Here is a 27,550-nt window from a genome sequence, read left to right as displayed (position 1 = left end):
ACATCTTCAACTATTGCAAAGGTACGCTGTTTAATGTTAAAAGAAAATCCCCCTAATCAAAGGACAGTGGCAAAATCATTAAAATGCTCAGTGTCCACTGTAAACAAAATGATAAACGTTGATTTAAATCTTAAGAAAGTGAAAAAACGCAATGTGCATCGTCTTCTTCCAAACCATATCGCTCAATGCAGGACACGCTGCAGAATTCTATATGAGAAACACTTATTCAAAGAAAAATGGAAAACAATTGTCACAATAGATGAAGCATAGGTGTATTTAAGTGATTGTAACAAAAAAAGAGCCATTTATTATCATGAAAGGGGAGAAAAAAATTTAAGTACATGGTTCAAAGAATCGAAAGAAAGTTTTTCTAAGGGATTCACGATTGTTGCTGGTTTTTCCTATAATGGCAAGTTAAAAATAAAGAGAGTGCAAAAAAATGTCAAGATTAACTCCAAATACTATCAGGAACATATTTTATCGCCAATTTTTCTGAATGAAATACCATCGCTTTACCCACAGTGCCATCAATCTGTGAGACTCCATCAGGACAAAGCTAGCAGTCACACATCAAAATCCACTGTAAATTTCCTAAAAGAAATAGAGCAAAAAACTGGTATCAAGGCCATACCCTTCACTGATATCCCTACTAAATCTCCCGATGTGTCACCTATGGATTTTTGTGCTTTCGGACTTTTAAAAACTGCATTATCCAAACGTTGTCCCAAAACCCTAACAGGACTCTGGAAAGCTGTTCGGGAGGAATGGGATAGAATAGCTCTTCTGCCACTTCAAAAGGCATTATTATCCTGGAAATTGCGGTGTCGAAAGATAGTTCAGAATAAGGGATATCAAATAGAACATTTAAAACACAAGAATTTTATGTAATTGAATTTTGTGAATACAATATACATCGTCTAAAAAATATGTGAACAGCCTCTGTATATCAACTTCTATGCTGAGACTGGCTTTCATATACAAGTAATCAGCAAAATGGAGGGATCAGCAAAATGGAGAAATAAGTGGCATCATAACTCATCTTGACTTGTTACTTATCAGAGTTACATACAGTGGCAGAGACAAGTTGCACAGAGTAACAACCTGTTTGATGTCATTTTGAATTTATTTACCAAACAATATTTGTGGAAAAGAAATTCATCCTGAACAAGTGCCAATAGTTTGTTCTTAGTGTATCAGATAACCAGAAAATAATAGTGGATTTGGATTTATATGTTGGAGCTTTACCTCCTTAGTCATGATGAATATATTTTTAGCTTTTTAATTACTGTGAGTACGGCATGATTACTATTAATGTAAAGTTGTTGCCTAATTACATATGTGTTTTAACTGTTAATGTAAAACTGTTGTCTTATTCTTATTTCACAATAGCCTTATTTTTTATAGTATGGACTGTATACTGCTTTCATGGGAAGTTATATGTATTCTATATTTGGTACATGCAAAGATTTAGTAATAGGACCAACATCAGTAATGGCATTAATGACAGCAGAGTATGCAAGCATTGGAGGCCCTGTGTATGCTTCTCTTCTTACATTTTTTTGTGGGTGCTTCCAAATTCTACTTGGAATTCTTAATCTAGGTAATGTTATTTAAGAATTTTTCTAAACTCATCTAATTGAATTTGTTTCAAGTATTTAATGCTGTCACTATTACTTTTATTATTATTTAGTTCTATATTCAAAATAGTACAATGTTTCATTATTCATTTGAAGTAAATAACTGGTTCCAAACTTTGTAGCAAATGTCAGTTTTGATTAAAATACTGTTTATGCAAGATTTTAAAGGGTTAAAGATCTCAGTTTATTAAATAATAGTATGCACACTTATAACAAGAAGCTGGGCATTTAAAATAATTATAGAGCATATTTTATAATTTTTCTCAAAAAAATTTACATTTACTTTTACTAGATAGTTTAATTAAATTCCTTTTTCTGTTGTTCATTTTAGGCTGCTTAATGAATTATATATCATCACCAGTTCTAAGTGGATTCACATCTGCAGCTGCTATTATTACTGCTACAACTCAGATAAAGGTTATTTCAAATTTCAGTATTTAGTGCACTTTTTTAGTATATGTGTTTATTACTACATATACTAAAATGTATTAAACACAAATTTTAAATATCAACTGTCATTGATGTATGTTAGTTGCAGTTTTTTTTTTTTTTTTTTTTAAGTATTGCATTGTTTAAAGAAACTGTTTCTTAATCTTGATTTTACAGTTAATATAGCTGGAGTAATTCCTGATCCTTAAATTTCCAATGTAGTTTTTAGTCACACATTTTTAAAACAAAAAATCACTTTCTCTAATTATAAAGAGTCGTGATGACATTTGAAACCGTTTACTTGTATGACTTGTTTTATTAATTTCAATTTTATTGTTAAAATAGCTCCTCCCTAATTTGTTTATTAAGTATTTGTAAAATAACATCAGTCTTGAATTTTATGTTTTACAAGAGATCTTTATTATTCATTAATTAGGCATTTTAAAATTTTACTTTTGTTTCAGTCAGAAACCTTGTTATTAAAATGTGAATATAGGATTTTTTTATATTAAAACAATTTAGAGGGGTATACCAGTTTATGCTTCATATTTATGGGACAAATTTTAGTTAACTAGAATAGTTTCTGGTCAATGTTTTTTACAGTAATTTTATCAACATGCATTATTCATACATTTAAACTTGACAATTGGGAAAATTATGGTTTTACAGCTCTTTTTTTAAACTTTACACAAAAGAATTTCAGATGCAGTTCATGTTAAATCTCAAACATCAGATTTTGAATGAGATGTACTGTCCAGTAAAGTATCAATTTCACCATTAAATGTCAACCAGTCCTAATTTATTCTAGTGTAAGCCTAGCATCTACAGTTGCAATTCAGTCATTATTATTAACTTTCCTTGAAGACTTCCTTTGATACAAAAGCTTATGTCAAGTACTTAAAGCAGTTTTTTTTTTTTTTTTTTTTCAGAAATTATTTTACAAAGCTAAAATAAAGGGCTGAAACAAAGATAAATAGGCCATAAAAATAGGTGAATTATCAGACGCTGGACATGGATTTTTATACTTGCACTTGATTTACATACATATGCTGTCAGAATTTAAATGATATTGTATATTAGTTCGCAACAATAATTAATCATTTATTTGTTTGCATTAAATTTCATTTAAATTTATTAACTTTAAAATTTTGTTTTTACGAATAGAGAATTTTTGTTGAATTCATATATATATATATATATATATATATAATTTCCAGATAATATTAGCAAATTTATGTTTTTAGCAGTGGGCAAAGAATAACCATGAAGTTAAAAAAAATTAATTATATTCTCAAAGAACTACTGGTCTACCATCCAAAGTCATTGTAATTTTAAAGGCTGATATTCTTTCATTCCTTACATAGGTTGGACATTCCAATTTTTTTTTTTTAAGTTGCACTTTAGTTGTTGAAAAATGTAAGTGAAGTTTAATTTAACATTTCATCTCAGTACTGACAAAATTTTATTTTTGTGAAGTAAGCAAAGTATCGTATAAAAAAGATTTAAAAAGTTTTATTGTGTTGTGTATGCCTACAGTAATGAAGACATAAATTTCTTATTTCAAAATTATTTATATAGTTTATGTTGCAACAGTATTTGAATATATCATCTGAATAAAATTTTTTTCATTTTACATATCTGTACTTATATGATATATTTCGCTGTTTGCATGCTATATTTATTAGTGCCTTATATGTTGTTTTCATAATAGGGAATATTTGGCCTTAAGTATCAAGCCCGTGGATTTTTGAATACAGTTTATCATTTTTTCTTGAACATTTCAAAAACAAAGTAAGAAATCCATTTAATATTTTTTAAAGTATCTGTGTGAGTGTTTATTTGCATAGCTAAAATATAAAAATTTAAAGTGCACTTTATCATTTATTTATGTACCAAGTATGCGAGTTCTGTTTATTTGTAATGTCATATCTTTATAGCTTGTGTATAAAATAGATATAGTTGTCAAAATATAGTTTGATTCCAAGGTTAAGTGTAGATCATAAGAATTAAAATTTGAGGAAAATTTTATGCATTTGATGAAAGTTTTAAGCTGATATTGGTTATATTATTGCATGAACAGGTAATTTATGTGGTTAGATTAATATATTTTATGCAGTAGTAATGTTCAAGAAAGTAATGCATGTATCTAAATTATAGCTTTACAAGTTGAACAATCAATCAAGTTGAGACTTACAAATTGAACAATTAATGTCTGTAAAAGTAGAAGGTACTTCAGGAACCAAGTATGGTTACTTGAGATGATAGCGTAACATAGTGTGACATCTGTTACGCTGAAAGTGAGGCCATCATTAGTTAAAAAAATGAAGTTCAATGCAATAGTTAGTATAAATAAGCGAAGCTTTTATTGCTGAGTGCAGTTTTATTGAAACTAAATGCAGTATTATCAGACCATTGTTGTTATAGTGATAAAGTTGGTAGAAGGCTGTTTGTTATTAGTAACTTTGTTGTAGAAATTCTACTGTGAATATTTGGAAGATATGAAAGGGAACATGAGACTAGGGATATATTGATAAAAAATTATCAACATATACGGAGCTGAATCCTGAAATAGCAGTCTCAGTAGTAATACAAATATGACTTTTTTTTCTTTTTAGGTAATGACCTGCTGTGTGAAAGCTGTTCAAGAAAGGTCATTGTTATTCATTAGCACAAAATCAGTAACTACCGCATTTCTGAATGAAGGAGTTAGTTTGTAGGACAGCACATCAGAATGGATTTGTTGTTGTAGAGAAATATATTTATTAAATGCTTAGGAAATTGTTTGGATTAAAATCTCCCTACAATTAATTAAAATTTCCCCAGCGTACATTTAAAAATCCATTCTCCAGAATTTTCTCAAAAAATTGTTGGATGAGATCAGATTCCAGATTTAATCTCCATTGAAATGTTTTGAAAATTTATATATAATATGATAAATATAATCTCATTTTTATAATTTTACATCTAATTTTCTGAGATCTTTCTCTTAGGAGACTTGTATGAGATATAATGGATGTGTCTAGTGTGAGTGTAATTTTCATAATGCATGCTTATTTTGAAGAGAAATATTGCTGTGTCTGTATATTTTGAGAGATCTAAAGCTAACTATCATGTTGTATAGATTCTGTGTCAATTTTTTTTCTGTACCAGAAATGAACTGTTCTCATTGTTGAGACTAAGAGAGCTAGAGACAGTCTTCAGGTAATTTGACTTGAATGAAAATAATTCTATTTCTGATTTGTAATGCTACATTAAGTCCTATCAAATTATCAACTTGTTATGATACTCTGCTGTGCTTTTCTGGTTCTTCTTACTGAAGGCTCTAAACAGAGTAATATTAGAGATTGATCTCCTATTAAATTTAATGTACTTTTATTTTTGCAACAAATCATAATAATAAAACACTACAAGTAAAATAAAAATAATGGTGGTTTAAAATTATTACTGAATAAGCTTTTTATTTGAAGGTGAAATCTATTCTTTTTATCATTTTACAAATGATTATCATTAGTAGTAGTAGCTTCTATAAAAAATGTTTCCTAATTATCAACCTTTGCTGATCATGATGGATAGTAGAGTGGTTTAAATCTCAAACTGTATAATGATCTGTGTCTATTTTATCTCAGGCCAGAAAATTTCTTGTAATAATGTTCGATAATCATGTATGCAATCAACTGTTTTTATTTAGTTATTTATTAGGAGGTGCTACTAAAATACTGTTTTTCAATTCAAACATGCAATAAAATAGCAGGAAAAAGAAATGAATAGCTCAATAACCTATTATTTGATTTATGCTATCTAAAAATAAGCAATTAACTAAAAGTGATAATCATATACTACCTGATTATCTAATATTCTGCATCTGTGTAATTTCTTTCTAGTTTATTTTTCCTTACATAAAAATGAAATTATAAATTCCTCTTGCTTCCAAACCATGTTGAATGTGATAACAATGTAAATTTCCTTTCAGTTAATAAATCTAAATACTTTTCACCTCTTTACTTGAAAACTTTACATTTTGTTTTACCAATTAGTCATCTAAAATAGCCATCAGCCTTGCACCACTAGAAGGGCTAGAAGTTGTGGCCATTTCATTAAAGTACCTAGTAGATAGCCACTGTTACCTCTTGTGAAGGGACAGGCAGTTACAACCATACCTTCTCTGGGATTCGAACCTGGGCCCATCTGTATGGTAGTTAGGATCACTAACCACTATACCGGCTGGGCAGCACAAGTCTGCTATAGATTTATTTAATAAACTGAAATAAAAAAAAATATCGTAATATGCATTTCATAGCACATCTCTTTTCAGCATCTTAATTATTTGATTTTTTCCCCTTCTAGTTTATACGATATGACCATGGGAATAACATCTGTTTTTATGCTATTACTTTTGAGAGTAAGTTGTCTCTTTTTTGAACTAACAAGTAATCACAAACTTTAAAAACATTTTTGGTTCTACTTTAGCTTGCAGATAATATATTTATAAAATTTATAATAAACATTAACAGAATAATTTAATGCTTACAGAAGTTTAGTAAACATCATTAGAACTAGTTCTAGAAATTTTTTCTTGTCATTTTAGATATCTGGATTACAACTACAAAAGCTTGAAGTGTTAGTAGTAAAATACTGAATTCTGCAGCACGTGTCTCCTTCCCATCTGAAAATCTAAATCCAATAAATGAGATTTAATTATTCATATTAACATATTTGCCTTTATTTAAATACTTCATTTTATGGCTATGATGTTACATTTAAGTAAATGTATGCATATATTATTTGCAATAATTTAGTATAAATGAAGTTTTTTGATTATTGTCATATAAATAAAACCAATCTATTGAATTAGCATTATGCTATGAATAAAAAAAAAAAAACTTAATAGAATGTTGTTGCCTTTGTGTGTTTGGCAGCAAAAAAGGTATTGGACAGAAGTAATTCCTGTTAATACACTCTGTTCACAAAAAATATATGCACCCAGAAGAAATCAAGCCACAATCACAAAACTAGGCAGGATTGTAGTCTGGTAAGAAATATGCAAATGATTTAAATTTAAGCCAATAAGACAAGGGTATGCTCATTATGCACATAAGAGATGTGCAGTTGGGAGAGTATAAAAGCATGATTACTCATGCCATAAGGCTATTCATATGAATTTGTTGTCTTTGATGGATGGTATTGTGACTAGAGATGCCTCTGAGACTTAAGCGGCAGCAGTACGAACAGTTGTTGGAGAAAGGGCGTATAGTAGGCCTCAGAGAAGCAGGTTGGTCGAACGGACATATTGGCCGCTATTTTGGTAGGAATGATATGGTAGTTGCTCAATGTTGGCTACAATGATTCATACAAAGAATAATCTACTGTCACGGAGGGTTAGCGCATCCCAGGAACACAAATGAGCATAAGGGTCATGCAGTCATAAGAGTGGCCACTTCTGCATCAATAACGTTGCTAGCATCGATTCGACATCACTTACCACCTTCAAGGGTGCTGATTACACAAGTTGTGACAGTGTGGGGGAGCAATTTGTTGGGACACGCAATCACCTCTAGTCATCCTTCAAGGCTCTATGATGGCTTGCAGTTTTGTGGATGCATTTTAACACCAATTGTACTGCCTATGTTATCAAGTCGCCGAGGTGCCATTTATCAGCAAGACAATGATTGTAGTCTGGTAAAAAATATGCAAATGATTTAAATTTAAGCCAATAAGACAAGGGTATGCTCATTATGCACATAAGAGATGTGCAGTTGGGAGAGTATAAAAGCATGATTACTCATGCCATAAGGCTATTCATATGAATTTGTTGTCTTTGATGGATGGTATTGTGACTAGAGATGCCTCTGAGACTTAAGCGGCAGCAGTACGAACAGTTGTTGGAGAAAGGGCGTATAGTAGGCCTCAGAGAAGCAGGTTGGTCGAACGGACATATTGGCCGCTATTTTGGTAGGAATGATATGGTAGTTGCTCAATGTTGGCTACAATGATTCATACAAAGAATAATCTACTGTCACGGAGGGTTAGCGCATCCCAGGAACACAAATGAGCATAAGGGTCATGCAGTCATAAGAGTGGCCACTTCTGCATCAATAACGTTGCTAGCATCGATTCGACATCACTTACCACCTTCAAGGGTGCTGATTACACAAGTTGTGACAGTGTGGGGGAGCAATTTGTTTGGACACGCAATCACCTCTAGTCATCCTTCAAGGCTCTATGATGGCTTGCAGTTTTGTGGATGCATTTTAACACCAATTGTACTGCCTATGTTATCAAGTCGCCGAGGTGCCATTTATCAGCAAGACAACACTTGTCCATGTACTGTGCCCCAACAGCATCTTGAAGGATATAACGTACTGCCTTGGCTTGCCAGGTCAGCAGACCTCTCACCAATAAAGCATGTTTGGGAAATGCTTGTAAGGCATCTGCAGCCATTCTGGAGTATTGGTGAATTAACTGTCCAGTTACAGGGATTATGGCATGATCTTCTGCAGCAGGTCATAGGTGACCTACCTGACTAGATGCCACGCCATGTTTCAGCTTGTATAGCTGCCAGAGGTGGCTCTACTACTTACTGATTTGTAATCTTTTTCATGCCATAATTTCTTAATAAAATAATCTTTTATACTGAATTTGCAACCATTTGTTTATCTCCTGACACATTACATACATGTTAAATTTTGTAGTAATTTGTTTCCTTCTAATTGCATATATTTTTTTATGACAGTGTGTAATGTTCTGATTGAATGCCTTATTTGCCATGCGATTGGTGCAACATGTTAGATTTTATACTTTGAAGCTCAATAAATAGTATAGTCTGATATATTAGATTTGATTGAAGCTTAATATAGATGTACGAAGAAAAATATTAGAATTCGTAAACATCTCTATGAACATATTTTATCAATAGAAATACTAATTTTGTATATTTTATTTTAGAAATTTAAAGATAAGAAGTGTACTACATGCATGTGGTTGTTAAATTCACGAACTCTGCAAGCTGCTTGGTGGTCTATTGCAACTGGTAATATCACTCAGATGAATTGATTATAATTGATTATAACAGAAGTGTTATAAATGTTCAATAATATAAAAATAATTTTCCAGCTCGAAATGCTCTTTTGGTAATCATATGCTCATTTCTTGCATCGGTTTGTTTATCCCTGGGGTTTGATGTGCTTACCCTTACTCAACATGTGGATGCTGGCCTTCCACATTTCCAGTTACCTAAATTTTATCTGAACTATTTTGACCCTACACTGAATAAAACTATGTGCAAAACTTCTGTGGAAGTTTTTCAGGTAAGCATATTTTGAGAATATTTATTATTATCTTAATGTATAGCATGCTTTTTGTAAAAAAGTGTCTAATTTTATAATGGCATAAGAAAATTTATAGGTAGAACAATTTTTATTACTGCACAAATGCAGACTAACATTTGAAATTTCAACTAGATTTAGTACTTCTGGATCTTGGAGCAACATGTTCACCAAAATTCTGCCAAAAGAATGCCAATCTAAACAGCAAATTTTGTAACTGCCTTCAAAGATAATTCCGGAACAGTTTCCTAAGCGTCTCTCTATACTTCCACTGCATAAATTCAAATGAACAAAACAGGATTCTAAACAAATGGGGTTGAAATAACAAAACAGTGTTCATAGAAATAAAAAAGGGTTTCAAATGGCATATATTGCAAAAGTATTTTGGCATTTATTCTAAAAACGTCAATCTGTGAGCACTGTCCTGTTCCATAGCATGTGCTTTTGAATATCCATTTTTTAGGTAAGATCTTTCCATCATTGATTTTTATATGTATAAATACTTTATCAGTTTATTTATCAGTATTTTTTTAGTTTATTTATCAGTACTTTATCAGTTTATTTTTATTTTATTGGGTCCTCCAATTTGGCCTTTAAGCACTTTGTGCCCTAAATGCAGTGCAGCCCTAAATTCTGAAAATTTTACAGTTTGATGTTGCCACACCAGTTGCATCAGCTTTGATGTTGGCTGTGCATTTGACCAGATATGTTGAGTAAGTATTCCAGTCAGCAGTTCTATTACAAATACAGTAAAAGCCCAACTATATCCAACATTCAACTAACCAAAAAGCTCGATTAATAACTGGAATGTTTCAAAATTTTTTCTTCCAGAAAATTTAGTAAGATAGAGATTTTGTGATGCCACTGTAGAGCTTGTTAGACTATTAATGCAAGTACATTGTGCCAGACTGTGTGATTAAGCATTAATAATGGATAAGCATGACATCTCACCACAATCATATTCATTTTGGTTAATGTAGTTCGATTAATTCTTGATAAGCCAGTTTAATTTTTGTAAAGAAGAATATAAGTTCTATTTTTTCCTTCCATTTTGAAAAATGATTAATATTTGTGACAGTAAGCAGTGGAGATTTTCACCATGTTTCATGACTTTAATAAAAACAGAGATACAATGGCAGTGTAAAAGGAAAAGCTATGATAAGCTATTTTAAGTTTTTTTTAATCCATAATTTGTTTCTGTTTATTATCTAATGAAATAAAGAATGATTTTTTGTTTAAACTTCTTCCGGAATGATTGGCAACATCTCTGCTAACTTTCATGCTTGGAAGAATTTCATAATTTGGCCAGGCATTTTACTTTCATTTTTAGGGCCTACGAAATGCTGCTTTATAAAAATGTGTTCTCGTTTTAAATGTAGGCCTTTGATATTCGAGTTCTTTACAAATACAATGATTGTTTTCATAATTTTAAAAATGAAAATATTTCATTCATTGGGTGTTTCTAATGTGAATTCCATATACTTAACTATCCAGAAGTTTCATGTAACCGGAATTTGGTATCTTCTGATCTTTCTGGATAGTCTCGTTACTACTGTGTATGATTATTTCTCATATATCTTGATGACTATTATAGATGCTCTTCTTTTTTAGGGACTGTTTACTTCTATAGTGCTATATAAGTTTGTTGAAAGTTTTATTTCATAATTATTCTCAGAATCTAGTGCAAAGTAGAATTTTTATTAATTTCATTTTGCATTTTGCGTCGGTTCACTTTTCAAATTGTTGCCGCCTAATATTAATTTAAAAAAAGGTGGAATATCACTATGGAGAATTATGTATAAAAAACTGACACGTAAAAGATAAGAGCAAAATCATGCCTACGTATTTTGTCACCTAAAACAAAGAGCTTGCACATGCTTGTATTTACAACACATGTAACACAAGCTTGTATTTACAATGAAATTAATTATATTTGTACAGTACATTTTTCACATTCATCAAAAGTAACTATTTTAAATCATAGTAATATTTTTATCATAGCCTATTCAGAAAAATTATATAAAAATTTATAATTTTTAAATAAAAAATTTGACTTTTTTTGATAAATAATAAATAATTCTGGAATAGTCTAAATGTTAAAATTCTTATTAATGTAAAAAATGTTGTTGCTAATATTGAAATATTTTTTTATAATTTACTTTTTTAATGAAGCAAAACAAATCAGTAATTTTTTTCAAAACGTATCTGATTATTTCGTGTTCTGTATAAGAAATATTTGAAAATAATATTATTATGGTATTTTGAATATGATTGAAAATTTTTATTATGAAGATTATTATAAAGTTTTTATTTTAAAGTTTGAAAGTTTTATTATCTATCTAAAGATATTTGAAATCCTTTATACTATTAGTAGAAGTAACTAGTGAGTTGTTAAAGTATTCTTAATGCGATTCCCAATATATGATTAAACTATACTATATTTGTGAATTTTATTTTGGAAGGGCACCAGTGACAAATGGTATAGTTGCTGAACGCTGATAGTTCAGTCTTTGGTTCGAGTCCTGGCTAACAGGCTGGCTGCATGGGCATTTTCATGAATATCTCCATGTGTAATTTGTGGAGCCAGTTTTCTTTAGAAAATCCTCGAAGACATTCCTCTCCTTAGGCAGATAGCCCTTGATTGCTGTGTCATAATCAAGCCAAACCTGCATATTATTTTTGAAAAATTGAGCTTGCAGAAATTACTAGTTTTAAGGTTAGAAATTTCTGTGAAATTTTGAAATTATTATCAGTTGGATATTTGTTACAAAGTTTTTTTTTTTTTTTTTTTTGTGCAAAGTTATAAATTCCTTCTTCTGCAGAGTTGTAAAGTTCTTTTAATCTATTTTAAACCTAGTGGCATTCATTTTTCATCAATTAGAAAATGAAATTTGAGTATATGCTTTAATTTTTCACATTATCTTTGTTCTTATGATTAAAGTGTCTTATCATTTTTCACTTCTACTATGAAAAAATATTTTTTTGAAAATTAGTTCTTTTTAATGTCTAATGGCCAGGTATTTGTAAGTAAATAATGTTATCTTATTAAATTATTCTTGACTGTCTGTGTTATTACCATTTATTTCTTTTCAAGTTCCATTGATATATTTATCTTCAAAGCTAAATTTTCACATTTCTTGAGAATATTTTCTTTTATCTACTGTAAATAATATAATTATCCCTCTATTATGTTTATTTAAGTCAGTCTGGCCAAGATTATAATAGCTAACTGCCTAAGAAAGTATATACCTTCATGGAGGACTCTCTAAGGAGAACTGAGCCACATTTACATTAAACATAAAAAAACCCCGCTAAATCACCTAAGTAGCCATTTCATTCGCTGGGTTTCTAAGCCAAATTAATTACTGTGCAGCTTTATGTACCTAAGTAGCCATTTCATTTGCTGGGTTTCTAAACCAAATTAATTGCTGTGCAGCTTTATGTATCATATCATTAATAAATAAGTTTTTGATTTTGAAACATTATTTACCTTCTTTGTTTCTTGAATATTAAATTCAATGCAGATAACATACATATAAATTTTAAGCTGTTGTGCTTTATGATGTTATTATTTTTAGCCTATTGTAATGATATATCATTTGACGCTTTATATAAATCTGATGTATTAATATAAATGTTAAGTAAAAATGACAAGTTGAAAATTACATAAAATATGAGATATGGATTCTTTTATCTTAATTTAAATGTTAAATAATAACATACCATCATTAATAAATAAGTTTTTAATTTGTTTTGGTTAACTGATTGAAGCAAAGCAGTAAGGGCTATCTGTTTAAGAGGGAAAAAGCATTCAGAGAGACTTTCTAATGAAAACTAGCTTGTATTCACATTACATGTAAGGAGGAATGGAAGCATTCATGCAGCCCACTCATTTGCCAAGATTTGAGCCTAGGGTGGACTACCAGTAAGCTTATCCTTTCAGCCACTTGTGAGCACTTATGGGAAGTCTCTGATTTGAAATATTTTTCTGAGATCTTTAGTTATTACAAATGAATGAAAGTTCAAATTTTAATGGAAATATTAACTGAATATTTTTGTAATATTTTATTTTATTAATCATTAAGTTATTTTAATAAATTAATGTTTAATTTTCTACCATTAGTATTGGTTGTAGGATTTTTATTTCCTTTGGTGTTACAGATACTGTCATAAACAGTCAAAAGTCGTTAATTCGGACACCCATAATCCGGAATGATCTATAATCCGGACCTCAAAGCTACAAACTTTCTGCGCATGCTTCGCGTTGATGCATGCACATAAGATCTTTACGGCTAAGAATATGCTAGTGCGCGTGCCCAAAATACGTTTACGAGTGCGCGTTTAATGTATAACGGACGGTATAAGCTAAGCTAAAATTATCTAATTATCTATTTCAGTTAATGTTGCAGATTGCATTGTTCCTTAATCTTCGAATTGGATCCAGCTTATTATTTTTTGCAGACTGTTAGAGCAATTTTATAAAAGTAAGCTTGAACTTTCGATTATGTCAAATAGAATTTCTGATATATATTCACTAATATGTAAAGGATCTACAAAGCGAAAGTATGTTTCAAAGTTCATTAAACAAAAAGCGGAATTGCTGCAAAAAAGGGATAAAGGCATATCCTTTGTTTATCTAAACTTTAACGTTTGTTTATCTAAACTTTGTTTATCTTTAACGCCGCAGCCGCACAATGAATTGGAAGTTGATCTGTCAGCACTATCCTTATCTTCAGGGCAGATATTTTTATTTTATTTGGCTTATAATTCCTTACTAAATGTAGTATTTCATCTCCATGTACTCCGTCTTTGATATGATTTAAATCAAATTCCTTGTCATTATAATTCACTTCCGATAGCGAAGAAAGTAACGAAAAAATTTTGACTGACAAATTAGTCGGTAGACACAGCAATTATAGGACTTGAACAGCGGAACTTTGTAACTGAACAAGAAATTATGTCTGTTTATAGAATTAAAGAGAATGTATTATCACATAAAAAATGAAGCAACTTAAACAACTTACATTGAAAGAAATGTTTAATAAAGTAAACAAATAAATATTAAGCTTTTTTTTGTAAATTTTGATACCCTTTAGATCTACGGTTTCATATTTTTAATTTTATAATTTCTGCATGCCATCTTTCCATCTATAATCCGAAATCGCCGAAATCCCGACGAGTCCGGATTAATGACTTTTGACTGTATATATATTTGAATAGTAATCTTAAAATCAATTAGAATGGCTTTCCCAAATTCCTTCTCAACAAAATTCAAAATTTTAAATCACCATTATTTCACTAAAAGTAAATTAAGTACCATTTTAATTTTTTCCCTATAATTAATAGAACAAGTCAGAAAAATAAAAGATGTGCTACTTAATTTCTTTAATTCCAGTTTTAGCACAAAATGAAACTTAGGTGTCGATTTGTTTAGCAATAATTATAGCTCTTCAACAAATAACTGTGAATGAAACCAACTGCACAAATTTTCAGGAAATTAAAAAAATATATATTATAAAAGAACAAAAATTCAAACTATGTACTTCATTCAATAGTGAACTTAGAAATTGTATTCCTTGTTTGAATGGATGGGGTTGTCCACTTTAATGGCCATGTCTTTTCCCCCCATTTTACAGGTTGAAAAGTGGGGTGAAATATCAAATTTGATGTCCCTGGGTTTTCAACCACTTATCTCTTTCAAAGATCTCCCTTTTGCGACATAGATGCACCCCTCTGAGAATCCATTAAACTACACAAGAATCTATCATTAAACTACACAAGAATCTTTGTTGCAAATAGGAGGTGATTTCTTAAAAAGGGGAAAGCATTCGGTTCAAGATTTCCCATCTTTTGGTAGCTTTTACTGCTACCAAAGCCCCAACCTCAAAAGGTTAATATCCTAATGCCATTCCACCGAATTTGTGAGTGCTATGTCTGCTGGAGCAAAAGTTAGAGGCAACTACTGCCTTGTCCACATTCAGTTCTTGGACTTTAATTCTTGTTATGTTCTAGGATAATTTAGGTTAAAGAGAGACAGAAGAGAAGTACTGATGTGAGCAGCAGGATCTTTCGTATGGTGCCATCTATACAGCTCAATTTTGCTAATATAAATCAATCCAAAATATATGTTAGTGTTTGAAAACAGCATACATAGTGTTGTGACACCACAACACTTTTCAGATGTAAATTTAGAGATACTAACCTGACTGAGAAGATAGCTGTGAATCAGAGAATCAGACAGGTATTCATATAGGCACTGATTGGGAAAGACTATAAAAAATGTAATATTTTTAATTTATCGTAAATAATGCTGATAAAGTTTTGTTATTTTAAACATAACTTTTTAAATGGTGCTTCTTGATGTGTTTCAGAGTTGAAAGTTAGCCGCTATTATTTTTTAATGCATTTTTAGATCTTATCTGTAAAAATTTTTTTTGTTCTCAGCAGTGAAAAACCTCTGTTATACATCATCAGTTATATCATCAAAACTTCTCTTATATCATCTTTATTTATAGCCATTTCTGCACATTTCTTCACAAATTTCATTAATTGAAAATTTTAGCGTTTTGTTTGCAATATCTGAAAACCTTCAAATTCATAGCTATCGTCATAAAGTTAGCTTGTGTCTGCTTTACAATATTGGTTATGTATCATGAGTTTAGGGAATATAGGCATGTTGTTCGCTTAATTTATTCTTGCTTCTGTTATGCACTAAAAAAGTTAGAACTGAATTACATTAGTTATTTATTATACTTATGCCTATTAACTACATGTGCTTAGGTATATCTTATGCCCAAATAAATAAGTTCCCACAAATACTTAAGGTTTATCTAAACAGTGAATCAGTTATTAATTCAAGCAGCACAAAATTTAATCTTTTAGCCTGTGACTATCATTTACAAAATCTATTTTTTGTATATGGAAAGAAATTTTTTGTAAAATTTCTCCTTGTCAGCACACTCAATACTTGACAGTGCAGTTAGTTGTAATCATTGGCAAGTGTAATATCAACATGAAAGGCTATCATGATCTTTGGTATTCAGTTATTAATATTTAAAAAAAAAGTTTAGATATTGCTACACAAGTCATTTCTCAAGCTTCCATGTGTTGATAGTTATGTCATGCTGAAAGCAAAAAGTAATAAATAATTTGCAAGGTTGATGTCAAGGATATAAGTAATTTAGTACATGTAAAATCAACTTGCAACATAATGTATTCAACTTGACCCGATTTGAAATCAACAGTGTTTTAATGTAGAATGTTTTGGTTTGAGATGAATGCCAAACAGAAAGGGTGACTATGAAGGCAAATTATCGATTATTTAGATTTATGCTAAAAAAATTATTGTTTATTCAAGATGGAAGTATTTTATTTAGTCTGGGGATGAAATTAAGATTCAGGACTCGCCATATGTTTTATCATGAAAGAATATCAAATATGCATACATGCATAAAGCATAAAAAAAATATCTAATGAAAAAGGAATTGCTGGTGATCTGGAGGTCCAGACATCGAACATCCAGATTTCACACTTTGTAACTATATAATGAGACTTCAACAGTGAAGTGCAGCTCATTGATATTGGCTAGTGATGCTTATGCTTGCATATGAGCTTTTGAGAGGATTTCATTTCATTCTCATTGGTTTCATATATGAAGTAATGGTAAGTGGTTAGAGGCAGTAGGTAACTTATATCTCTCAGATAACGAGGAAGTGCTCCATCTTAGTTGCATTATGATTCTTAGTATTTGTACATCTTCTGAGTTATTTTTTTGTTCTGGCAAAGCTGTATGCTGCCATTTGGAAAAAAGTTATATTTGTCCCTACTGTGTAATTTCTCTTCTGAAATTTCAAATATTGCAGTACTGATTATTGAAAAAAATGTGATATATCTAATATCTATAGTCTATAATTTTATATTTTTGTAAGTCAGATTACTACAAATGCAATAAATATTTGTATTCCCATTAATACTGTTCACATAAATTTTATTTGATCATTATATACAGGATCTTGGTACTGGTGTGATAGTTATTCCTTTCTTATCGCTTCTAGAAGCAGTTGCCATTGCTAAAACTTTCAGTAAGTTGAATTCCTATTATTTATTTTATAATGACATGCGGTACCTGCCACTTTTTAAAATCACTGGCTAATAAGCTCAACCATTATGTTAAAATTTCCAGGAACCAAAACAAATATATTCTAATCAATAAAAAATCTGCTATTTATTAAACTTGTCTCTCTGCCATAAAAACTCAGACCGGCCAAATACTCATTCTTCACATCCCCCCCCCCAAAAAACTGTTTGTAGCTGATAAAATCTGTTTGCATCTGTCATTCATTTATCATTCTGTTATATAGTGCTTCAGTCAAATTCTGTTATATAGTCTTCATTCTGTTATATAGTTCAGCAGAAATTTCAGCTAGTGTATTTATAACCATGACCTCCCTGGGGGTATTGGGTACCCCAAAGGTGCTCTACATGAACCTGATTTCCCTTATCAGACACCAGCTGATAAGGAATGGAATTGCATGCACAGCTAAAGTTTGCAGGATATTCCATAGGAATTTCATGAAATGCTTTCTTGCATTGGCATGCATTATCAGTCTTTGATTGGAAAACAGGAGTTGTCATTTTAAACTGACAAAAAAAGGAAAAGAAAGCATTGATTATGGCTATAATAGCTATGAAGTAACTGATGGACGTGACAGGCAAAGTGCATCTTCCTGCTGACTAGAAACGAGAATTTTGGATTTGAATTAATCATCAGAAGAAAAATTTTTCATTTCCGGTGTGCACGATTTATAACATGTCCAAAATGCCTAAATAAAGTTATTTAAACCCAAAAAAGAAGGATAAATTGTGAAAGTTTATGATATACTCGGTAAATTCAGCCAAAGAAAAACAGAATTTGAATCAAATTCTCCCAACAGCATTGTGCACTTTTACTTAAACAAAGGAATAGAATTGATAAAGAACTAGTAAAAAGGAAAATGTCTCATGGGAGAGCAAAAGGGATGGAAATCGAGAGATGTTGAAACTGCTCTTCTAGAACGGTTTCAAGCTATGAGGCTAAAAAAATTTCTAATTTATAGAGCTCTTCTGACCACAAAAGACTGTAGAATTTTCAAAAATTGTGGGAGAAAATTTAGTGCCAACTGATGGATAACTCACAAAATGGAAAGAGAGAAATAACCTTGTTTATCAGAAGCTATATGGTGAAAAACAAGGGCAAATCATTGTTCTGCTGAGAACTGGATAAAAGACATTTTCCAGGCTGCTAAAAGAATACAAGCCCACAAAATTTATGCAAACTGGTCTGTTTACTTAAATTTCATGTGGTAGATTTAACTAGTCTGTTTTGCAGAACATTACTGGAGCACACAGTAGTGTTTAAAAGTGAAACAGCAGCTAGTTTTAAGAAATTAAAAGAATGAGTTACTGTGTTATTAACATGCCATATGGATGCAACAATTAAAAGACACCATTGGTTGTTGGAAAAAGTAGAAAATCTCATTGTTTAAAAGGAGTCAAGAATTTGCTTTCAACTTTTCATAATAACAAGATCTCTTGGGTGTCAAGTAGTATTTTTATTGTGATTTCTATTTGAAATGGGACAGAAAACTAAGAAATAAAAAAAAGTTTTATTGTTAGACTAGGCATATCCTTCTGATACCGTTTTGAAAAACATTAAATTAATATTTCTTCTTGCAAATATGACTTAATCACTCAGCCTTTAACCAAGGTATTATACAAGCTTTCAAATGTCGTTATAGAAAGGGGTTATTCGAACAAAAAAGAAAACGAGGCAAATAAAATTGAATATTGTGAAAATGCAAAGGTGATAAGTTGATATCTTTGCCAGAAGTTGTATATATTATATCAACACAAGAGAAGCAGTCAGTCTCCCAAAACACAGCTAGAAATAGCTTTAGAAAATGTGGTTTTTATTTAGAAGAAACCACAGAATTGCAAGCTATTTATAATACTTTGGACAAGAGTGAAGTAAATTCTGATTATTGTTTTAGAATATGTTGCAATGGATGATAATATTGAAACAACCTGTGAAAATTCTGACTATGATGTTATACAACCTACGGCATGTTTCAAAAAGAATATACATATTTCAAATGCATATATTTATTAAACTGTATGAAATATGAATATAAAACTTTACACTTATGTATGAACCTCTCAAGTTCGGATTACAGATGTTCAATATGTCCTCCATCAGCGACACGAACAATATCACATCGATACTCAAATTCCTCCCATACTCAGGCAAGCATGTCCGTTGTCACTGATGTTATGACAGTAAAGATCCTGTTCTTCACCTCTTCCAGATTCTGTGGGAGTGGTGGTACATAAACGTTGTCTTTAATGAAACCCTACAGGAAGAAGTCACAGGGTGTCAAATTTGGTGACCGTGGAGGCCAACTGAGACATTCTAAGTCGCCAGCTCCTTGACGACCAATCTAGCGGTTCAGTAGTGTTTCATTCAGATAATCACGCACTTGGCGACACCAGTAAGGGGAGCCCCATCTTGTTGAAAAATGAAGTTATCTTTGTGCAGCCTTGGAAACAACCAGTTTTGTAATATAGCGAGATACTGATGACCGTTAACCATGTTTCCATCTAAGAAGAATGGGCTGTAAACAGATGATCGGGATACTGCACAAAACACATTGATTTTGGGTGAATCTCGTACATGTTCAATGGCTGCATGTGGGTTGTGTAAGCCCCAAACACAATGTGTTTGATTACATGACCACTAACATGAAAAGTCGCTTCATCACTGAATATGATGCGTTGTGCGAAAGTGTTATCATTGTCAGTAGCATCAATATATCTCGTTACAAAATGCCAGATGTTTGCATTTGTCATCAGGATGCAGAGCCTGTGACAAATGTAACTTGTATGGCTTCATAACCAACCAATGTCTCAAAAACATGCCAAACTGTTGTTGTAGGTAGTTATAACTCCCGGCTGGCATGATGAGTTGATTTTGAAGAACTATCATTAATTACATTATTGTTTTTGATTAATTACATATTGTTATTATTTACATATTGTTTGTATATGTTTGTATATGTTTTGTATATGTTATTAATTACATATTGTTTGAACTATCATTAATTACATTATTGTTGATTTTGAAGAACTATCATTAATTACATTGGCATGACGAGTTGATTTTGAAGAACTATCATTAATTTGAAGAACTATCATACATTAATTTTTAATTGGTAATTTAGGTATTAATTATTAGATTGTTAGCTACTTTCTTACCAAATAAATTCAAAGTTGATAACATAATTAAACAAAAATTAAATTGGAAAGCAGTTTGAATTCGTGCAATATTTTCGTCGGAAACACGAGGGTGGCCAGGACTCTTTCCTTTAGATACACATCCTGTATTTACAAACTGTCGATACCATCTGTGAATGTTCCACCCATTCGGAGGATCACTTTGGTACCTCAACTTGAAACATCTTTGCACTATAATCCCGGAATTGCACTTTGAAAACTCGAGAACACAAAATGAATTCTGCTCCGGAGTAGCCATTTTAAACATGTGATGGTTACCACGCAAAACAGAATATAATTGACATCTAGCAGCTAATAATATAAACTAGACTATGTATTCATTTCACCAATAGCTGAGCTGAGGTGCAGTGATCGATAGTTTGGACAAAGTAACACTATGTAATATGTATATTCTTTTTGAAACACGGTGTATTAAAAGAGCTGTAAAAAATGATGGGAAGAAACATGATGTAGAGACATGAAACTTTATATTGGAAGAAAGTGATTAATGCCAACCTCAGTTTAATCGAGCAAAGCACTGCAAATTAAAAGTATTCCTGAATTGAAAGGTGGAGATCAGGAAAGCTAACAACAGTTTTATGAACTTGATAATGCAATTGAAAGGCTGTTGATGAGCAATAGAAAACAAATACAAATAGAGCATTTCTTTGTAAAAGCTTAAAATTTCATCAAGTATATAATTATCAATGTTTTTTATAAAAAAAGTATAAAAACAAAAATTTAATTTCCAAATTTTGTAATTAGTTTAATTTTAACATTAATTTTTAATTGGTAATTTAGGTATTAATTATTAGATTGTTAGCTACTTTCTTACCAAATAAATTCAAAGTTGATAACATAATTTGCAGTATTTAAATCCCTCAATTAATCTCCAAATTACACTCAGCCATTTAATATACTCAAATTTGTTTGGAACAGAAGTGATTTTAATAAACGGCAGGTACTGTGTATTCAAATTTCATCTTGGATAAATGCACTTTAAAAACTGGAAAAGTATTCTAAAGTTTTATTAAATATAGAAGTACAGTGCAACACAATAATTAATTTAAAAATTAATTAAAAATAATTACTATGTATAAGTACAGTGATAAAAATACAGTGATGCATTGCATGATAGGCAACTTGCCCAAGAATATACTACATAACATATGCTCTCACCAGATGCAAAATATCACGCATAATGAATATGATCCCACATTATGATTAGTATGCATTACAAAGCTTGGCTTCTGAAGAAAGATACTATGTTGTAAGAAAAGAAAAAAGTGTAATTCAGTCCATAAAAAAATAACTTTCATCTCTGCAGCTAATGCAAATGAAGGTTTGAAATTGAAACATCTGGTAGTTAATCAGGTAGAGAATTTCAGAACTTTTAATAAACATACTATTTAATTAAAAGCTACCTGTTCCCTTGCATTAAAATGAAATTACATTTTGCATTTGGTGAGAGCATATGTTATGTAGTATATTTTTGGGCAAGTTGCCTACCATGCAATGGATCGCTGTATTTTTATCACTGTACTTAATTATAATATCTGTATTTATATATAGTAATCATTAAAATGAAATGCACGTATCATCAAATTAATTTTTAAAGATTGCATAATGGGAGGTCTTTTTGTGACAAAAACGTTAAATGGAAAGACACTTGCTACTAAAATCTGTACTGTTACTTGGTAATACATGTAACATTGCAAAAGAAATAGCAGAGGAAGTGGGTAAAAATATGATTTAGTGAAAATAAGCCCCACACAAACTTCTTTGCTTCAGTCTGTGAGCCAGAGATGATTGCAAACCTCAGAAACATAGTATGCAGAAGCATTTTTAAAATGAGCTTTGAACTCTGCCAATTTTCATCTTAGAAAATTCTGAAAATATCATTTTAGAATTATGGAAGCTATCACATTGATCCAGAAAAAATGGTACCTCGAGGGATGTTTCATATAAAGATTGGGAAGATCATTAAGAAACCAGTACTTATATGAACTATGAAAAAAAAAACAGGAAAAAATTTAAGTTGCAGCCAAGTAGTAGCATCCCATTCAAAACAAGGAGAATAAAGGGGCATATTTTAAAACAATCCCAAAGAAATGATGGAAGCAAATACTTTAAACAGCTTTTTCAAATCTGAACTTTTTTAGAAAACTAAAGGGAAATATGCAGATACACCAAGGGAGTAGTCTTCTGATTTCATTAGAGGACTGAAAAGACAAATCTTCAATAGAGGATTGGTGAGACAAATTAATCTGAATTGAAAGATTGAAATTGTATGTATACATGGGCTCGGTGGGGGCTACTCTATTTGTGCACATGAGCACGTGAATTCCCAAAGAAAATTGATTATACGCTAATACGTAGCTAATGTACTGTATAGTAGGCTACCGTAGCACAGAGCATTTTGCTTTTCCTTGATCGCATGTGCGATCGAAGAAATGCCTTTGAAAACCAATTTATGGGGACAGATACTGACAGAGGAGCGGGAGGGGAAAGTCCCCTCTGGTAACCATTCCATTCGCACATCTTCGGTGTGTGGAAGTTCACATTGTTTGTAGTTTTCTCGTCCGAATTCTTCATTGGTTTGCTGTATTCAGTTCGTTAATTTTTTTATTATTATTAATTTTGAAACATATTTTTTATGAACTAGTGTAAACAGTTAAGATAGTGTTTAGTAAAATCAGTAGGTTGAAACTAAAGCAATTACATTTTTCAACATTTTCTTTGGAAAGAAAAATTGAAATGAAATTACTCAGACCAGCACCTTGTGTCAAAATATGACAAGAGAATTTAAAAGGGAATTGTAACCTGATTTCTGTGAAAATGTTTTTGGGTTTGTAGATGGAAATAAAGTTAACAGGCTGTTTTGTTTTCCATGTCTTCTCTTTGCAAAACAGAATGGTGATTCAAATTAGGTGAATTACGGTGTTGTTGATTTATCATATATAACTCATAACATAAAAAGGCATAAATGTTCGCAATCACATTTAAACTCCATCTTAGAATTGAATTTGATAGGATAGGTGGATATTCACCACCAACTCAACAGTGCATTTAGTTAAAATGTTAAAAAAGACAATGAGAAGATTACAAAAATCACTATGCTCTTAAAAAACATATTGATTGATTTTGTTTTGAGGTGCATTTGGCCTTGCACTTCAAGGGCATGATGAACACGAGAATTCATTAAATCCAGGAATTTTCAGAGATTTATTAATCCAGGAGTCTTACCAACTTCTCAGCAGAACTTGATTCATCTGTTAAAGACCATCTCAGTAGTGCTAGTGTTTTTAAAAGAACATCAAAAGAAATTCAAAATGATTTATTAAACTGTGTGATCACTGTTTGTAAGAACCACGTTAAAGATCAAGCAGGTTTTGTTTGCACGTTAAAGAAAGCAAGTTTTGTTTCATTAATAGCAGAGGAAACTACTGATGTTTCCCAATTGGTTTTTTTTTTTTTTTTTTTTTTTGATACATTTTAAGTAACAGATGACCATTGAGAGATTCTAGGAATTTATGAATCCAGGCATGATTCAAAATTTATAGCTGAATCTATCTAAATCAGTTTGGAAAAAGTAGTAGACAAACCCAAGAAATTAATATCACAGAGCTTTGATGGTGCAAGTGTAATGAGTGGTCATCATGCTGGTTTTATTTTTATTCAATGTACCTACAAGAATTCACAATTTTTTCATATGCACATCAGTTCAATTTGATTAGTGGTCAAACAACTAGGTTATTTAATTACGGCAAAGCCTCGAGGGCTATCTGCCTAAGGGAAGGGATGCCTTCAATGAGGACTTTCTAAGGGAAACTGGCTTGTATACACGTTACACATGGGGAAAACCACGAAAACACCCATGCAGCTAGCCCGTTCGCGGGATTCAAACCTCGGACCGAACTACCAGTGTTCAGCAACTTTACCGCTCAGCCACTGGTGGGCAAACAACCAGTCAGAATCAGTAAATTCTAGTATTTTTTTCTAACTTGAGGGATATTGTTAACTTTTTCAATAACTCTCACAGAGAATTGCTTAGATGATACTGTTAGAAGAAGGTTACCACATGGTCCATCTATATTAAAAGGAATTTTAAGAGTCAAATCGTCAATACAGTGTACGAATATAGGGAACAATTGCTTGACTGCATCGGAAAAAATAAGGTCAAGCAAGGGTTATTCATCATATGTTAGGAGACTTGGAATTCATGTGTTGACTGTGTATGCAACATGCCGATATGTCTACACGTAGCGATTTCCTCGGCCGACTTAGCTGGTCGACAATATCTAAGATAGCTCACCAGTCTACACGGAACGATTTTCTCATTAGTACAGGAATTCACTCAGCCAATCACTGCGAAAGGAAGTGTCCCCGTCCTCTACAGTGTCACACTGTCTATGATTTGTAAACAAAGCTTACGGTGTTGTCAAATAGTCAAAATAATGAATGACTATTTTACTTTAAATTGTTACTATAGATACAGCTACAATTTTGAATTTAGCTGCTGCTGCAGAAGGGGGGGGGGAAGAAAATGCGCTTGGACCAGAAATTGGGTCAAACGATGAGAAATTCATGGTGCCTTCGTAATACCCTGCTCCAGGAGCGTAATGGCAGACCGCACATTGAGTTGAACAGTGTTAAACAAATGTTGCATACTGCGCATGCCCAGAAAACAATTTGGCGTAATTACTATGTTGGCATGATTTGAAAAGAAGATAAATATGGTATATGGTAGACGTATCGCCATCTAATTGTAAACAAATCTGGTGTTTAAATCTTCGTAGAGTATAATGTAAATGTAAATTAATTACTGTGTTAAAATACTATTTTTTGCTGTACTGCTCAAACAACTAGAAAGCTGAAATTATTGCAAAGTAATATGAAGCAGAGTTTACATTCAAAATGTAAAATATAATACTTATGAAATTCTGCACATTCCTTTGGAACTGTACAAATTTTCGTTCAGAAAAAGGCTGAAATTTAGGATATATTAGTTGAAAATTTATTCATTATACTTTTAAGCAATAAAAACAATTCAGGATTTACCATACGTTCCATTCGTACATACATAAAGAAACACTGAGGAATATAACATATGCTTGCAAATAACACTGAAGAAATTTTACAATTCTTTAATGCTAGTTATTAAATTCTTTGAAATGAGAAAAGTGCGAATATACGCTAAAAAACTAAGCGAGATACTCCAGTTTACAATTACTGAATTATAACATGTAAACAAATTACATTTAAATAACGAATTATTAGAAACATATGTTAACAAATATTAAATGCACTGTTATTGACAAAGTAAAATGAAACATATATTAGAAAAATAAGCAAGTGCAATCGGCATAGACGTTAAAATAACTAATAAGCAAAGTTCCACAACATTGCAATTTTAAACATCACTCGAACACACTCGACAGCCATGGAGATCACGAATAAGCTAACGTAGGGTTGATTAGTCGCCAATATTTCTCCCCACGCCAAAGGTACACCATCAAGCATGCGCAGTAAGTGAAATTTGCTTAACACTGTTCAACTCAATGTGCGGTCTGCCATTACGCGCTCCGGGAGTTGCATATTGAAGTCACGGTACAATTTGGAACGTATTTATGGATGATACCGCGTGATTTTGATATTTTGCTAAATTTAGTTTGCAGCAAAATTTTAAAAAAATATGCTTTTCCTTTGTGTACTGAGTACACAGATTACTCTTTTTATTTTATTTATTTATTTTTAAATTTCATTTTCTATCACTCCTATTTGTGCTCTTAAATCTTGAAATAATAAAATAACCATGTTTCAGAAAAAATAAATAACTACTGTGCTTTAAATCAAAACCTTTATTAATAAATAAATAGACAATAATGTCATGAATATCAAACCAGTATGAGTGAAAAGTAGTAATAAAGAATAAAGATTACTACATTACAAAGCAACAGTGTAATTTCAGTGCAAAAAATTCAAATAAGAAATATCATAAAGGTGCAAAGTCTTAAGTAGTATATTTATTGAACATTAAAAAACTAATATCAGCATAGTTAAATAACTAATACAGCCTGAAAACTATGATCATCACTCTGTCAGTTAATCAGCTAATAAAATTTAGCAATATTGTATTAAATTGGGCTGTAATTTGTTTTCGCAAAACTCAATTAACACAAAACTGAGTTTTTGACTTGTAACTAACTTTCTTTTGAGCTGGTATGCAACTACTAAAGTTTTCACTAGTAGATCTAAAACACGTGCCAACGGCCATTCGAAAAATAAAAAGAAAGGCGTTAAAATTCAATAAACACCACACCCGTAGGCAAAAAAATAAAAAGTCACGAATTTAGTGATGGAGAAACGAAATTAAAAAGTTCCTTGCAGGCACAGAAAGTCCAAAATTAGGGTGGGGGATCGAACCCACGATCTCGATGTACAGAGAAAACCTGTTCTGCTCTTTACCACTGGGCTATGATCGCTCGTGCAGGAGGTGTCAGAAAAGCTATGTACTTTGTCACCTGATTAACTCCCATTTTCGGCGAAGTCGATTCTCTGCACTGCTTTATTCTCAACTGGAGATTTTGCTTTTTGAATTTTTTCAATAAGTGCGACCACAGTTTCAAGAAGCTTCTGAATATTTTCATCTAGTACTCATGACATGGCATCATTAATAGTTTTTGGAACTTTTCTTGGGGGAGTTAAAATAATTTTCACCCTGAATAGAAAATATTTGAATATATAAAGTAATGGCGAAGACAAATCTTACCAAAATAAGAGAATCCCTTAATTTTTTATTTTTAAAATTTACATTACTCGTGTCCCACAACACAACATTTTCTCTATAGAAAT

At 31.4% G+C, this 27,550-nt stretch overlaps 1 protein-coding gene across 3 annotated transcripts in view; it reads left to right on the top strand.

The window, feature by feature from the left end:
- Positions 1 to 27,550, top strand: part of LOC118197066 (sodium-independent sulfate anion transporter-like) — an 85,458-nt gene that overhangs the window by 11,632 nt on the left and 46,276 nt on the right. For all 3 annotated transcript variants that reach the window (XM_035368547.2, XM_035368546.2, XM_035368549.2), the window contains exons 3-9: positions 1,405 to 1,600; positions 1,969 to 2,054; positions 3,778 to 3,857; positions 6,411 to 6,465; positions 9,009 to 9,093; positions 9,177 to 9,370; positions 17,397 to 17,469. In XM_035368547.2, coding sequence (XP_035224438.1) covers positions 1,405 to 1,600; positions 1,969 to 2,054; positions 3,778 to 3,857; positions 6,411 to 6,465; positions 9,009 to 9,093; positions 9,177 to 9,370; positions 17,397 to 17,469 — 769 coding nt within the window. The remainder of the gene's footprint in view (positions 1 to 1,404; positions 1,601 to 1,968; positions 2,055 to 3,777; positions 3,858 to 6,410; positions 6,466 to 9,008; positions 9,094 to 9,176; positions 9,371 to 17,396; positions 17,470 to 27,550) is intronic.

This window comes from Stegodyphus dumicola, chromosome 5 (assembly GCF_044657685.1).
Source record: "Stegodyphus dumicola isolate Sdum_Otavi_A_Nest chromosome 5, ASM4465768v1".
NCBI classification, from domain to species: domain Eukaryota; kingdom Metazoa; phylum Arthropoda; class Arachnida; order Araneae; family Eresidae; genus Stegodyphus; species Stegodyphus dumicola.
This window is presented reverse-complemented; position numbering and strand designations above follow the sequence as displayed.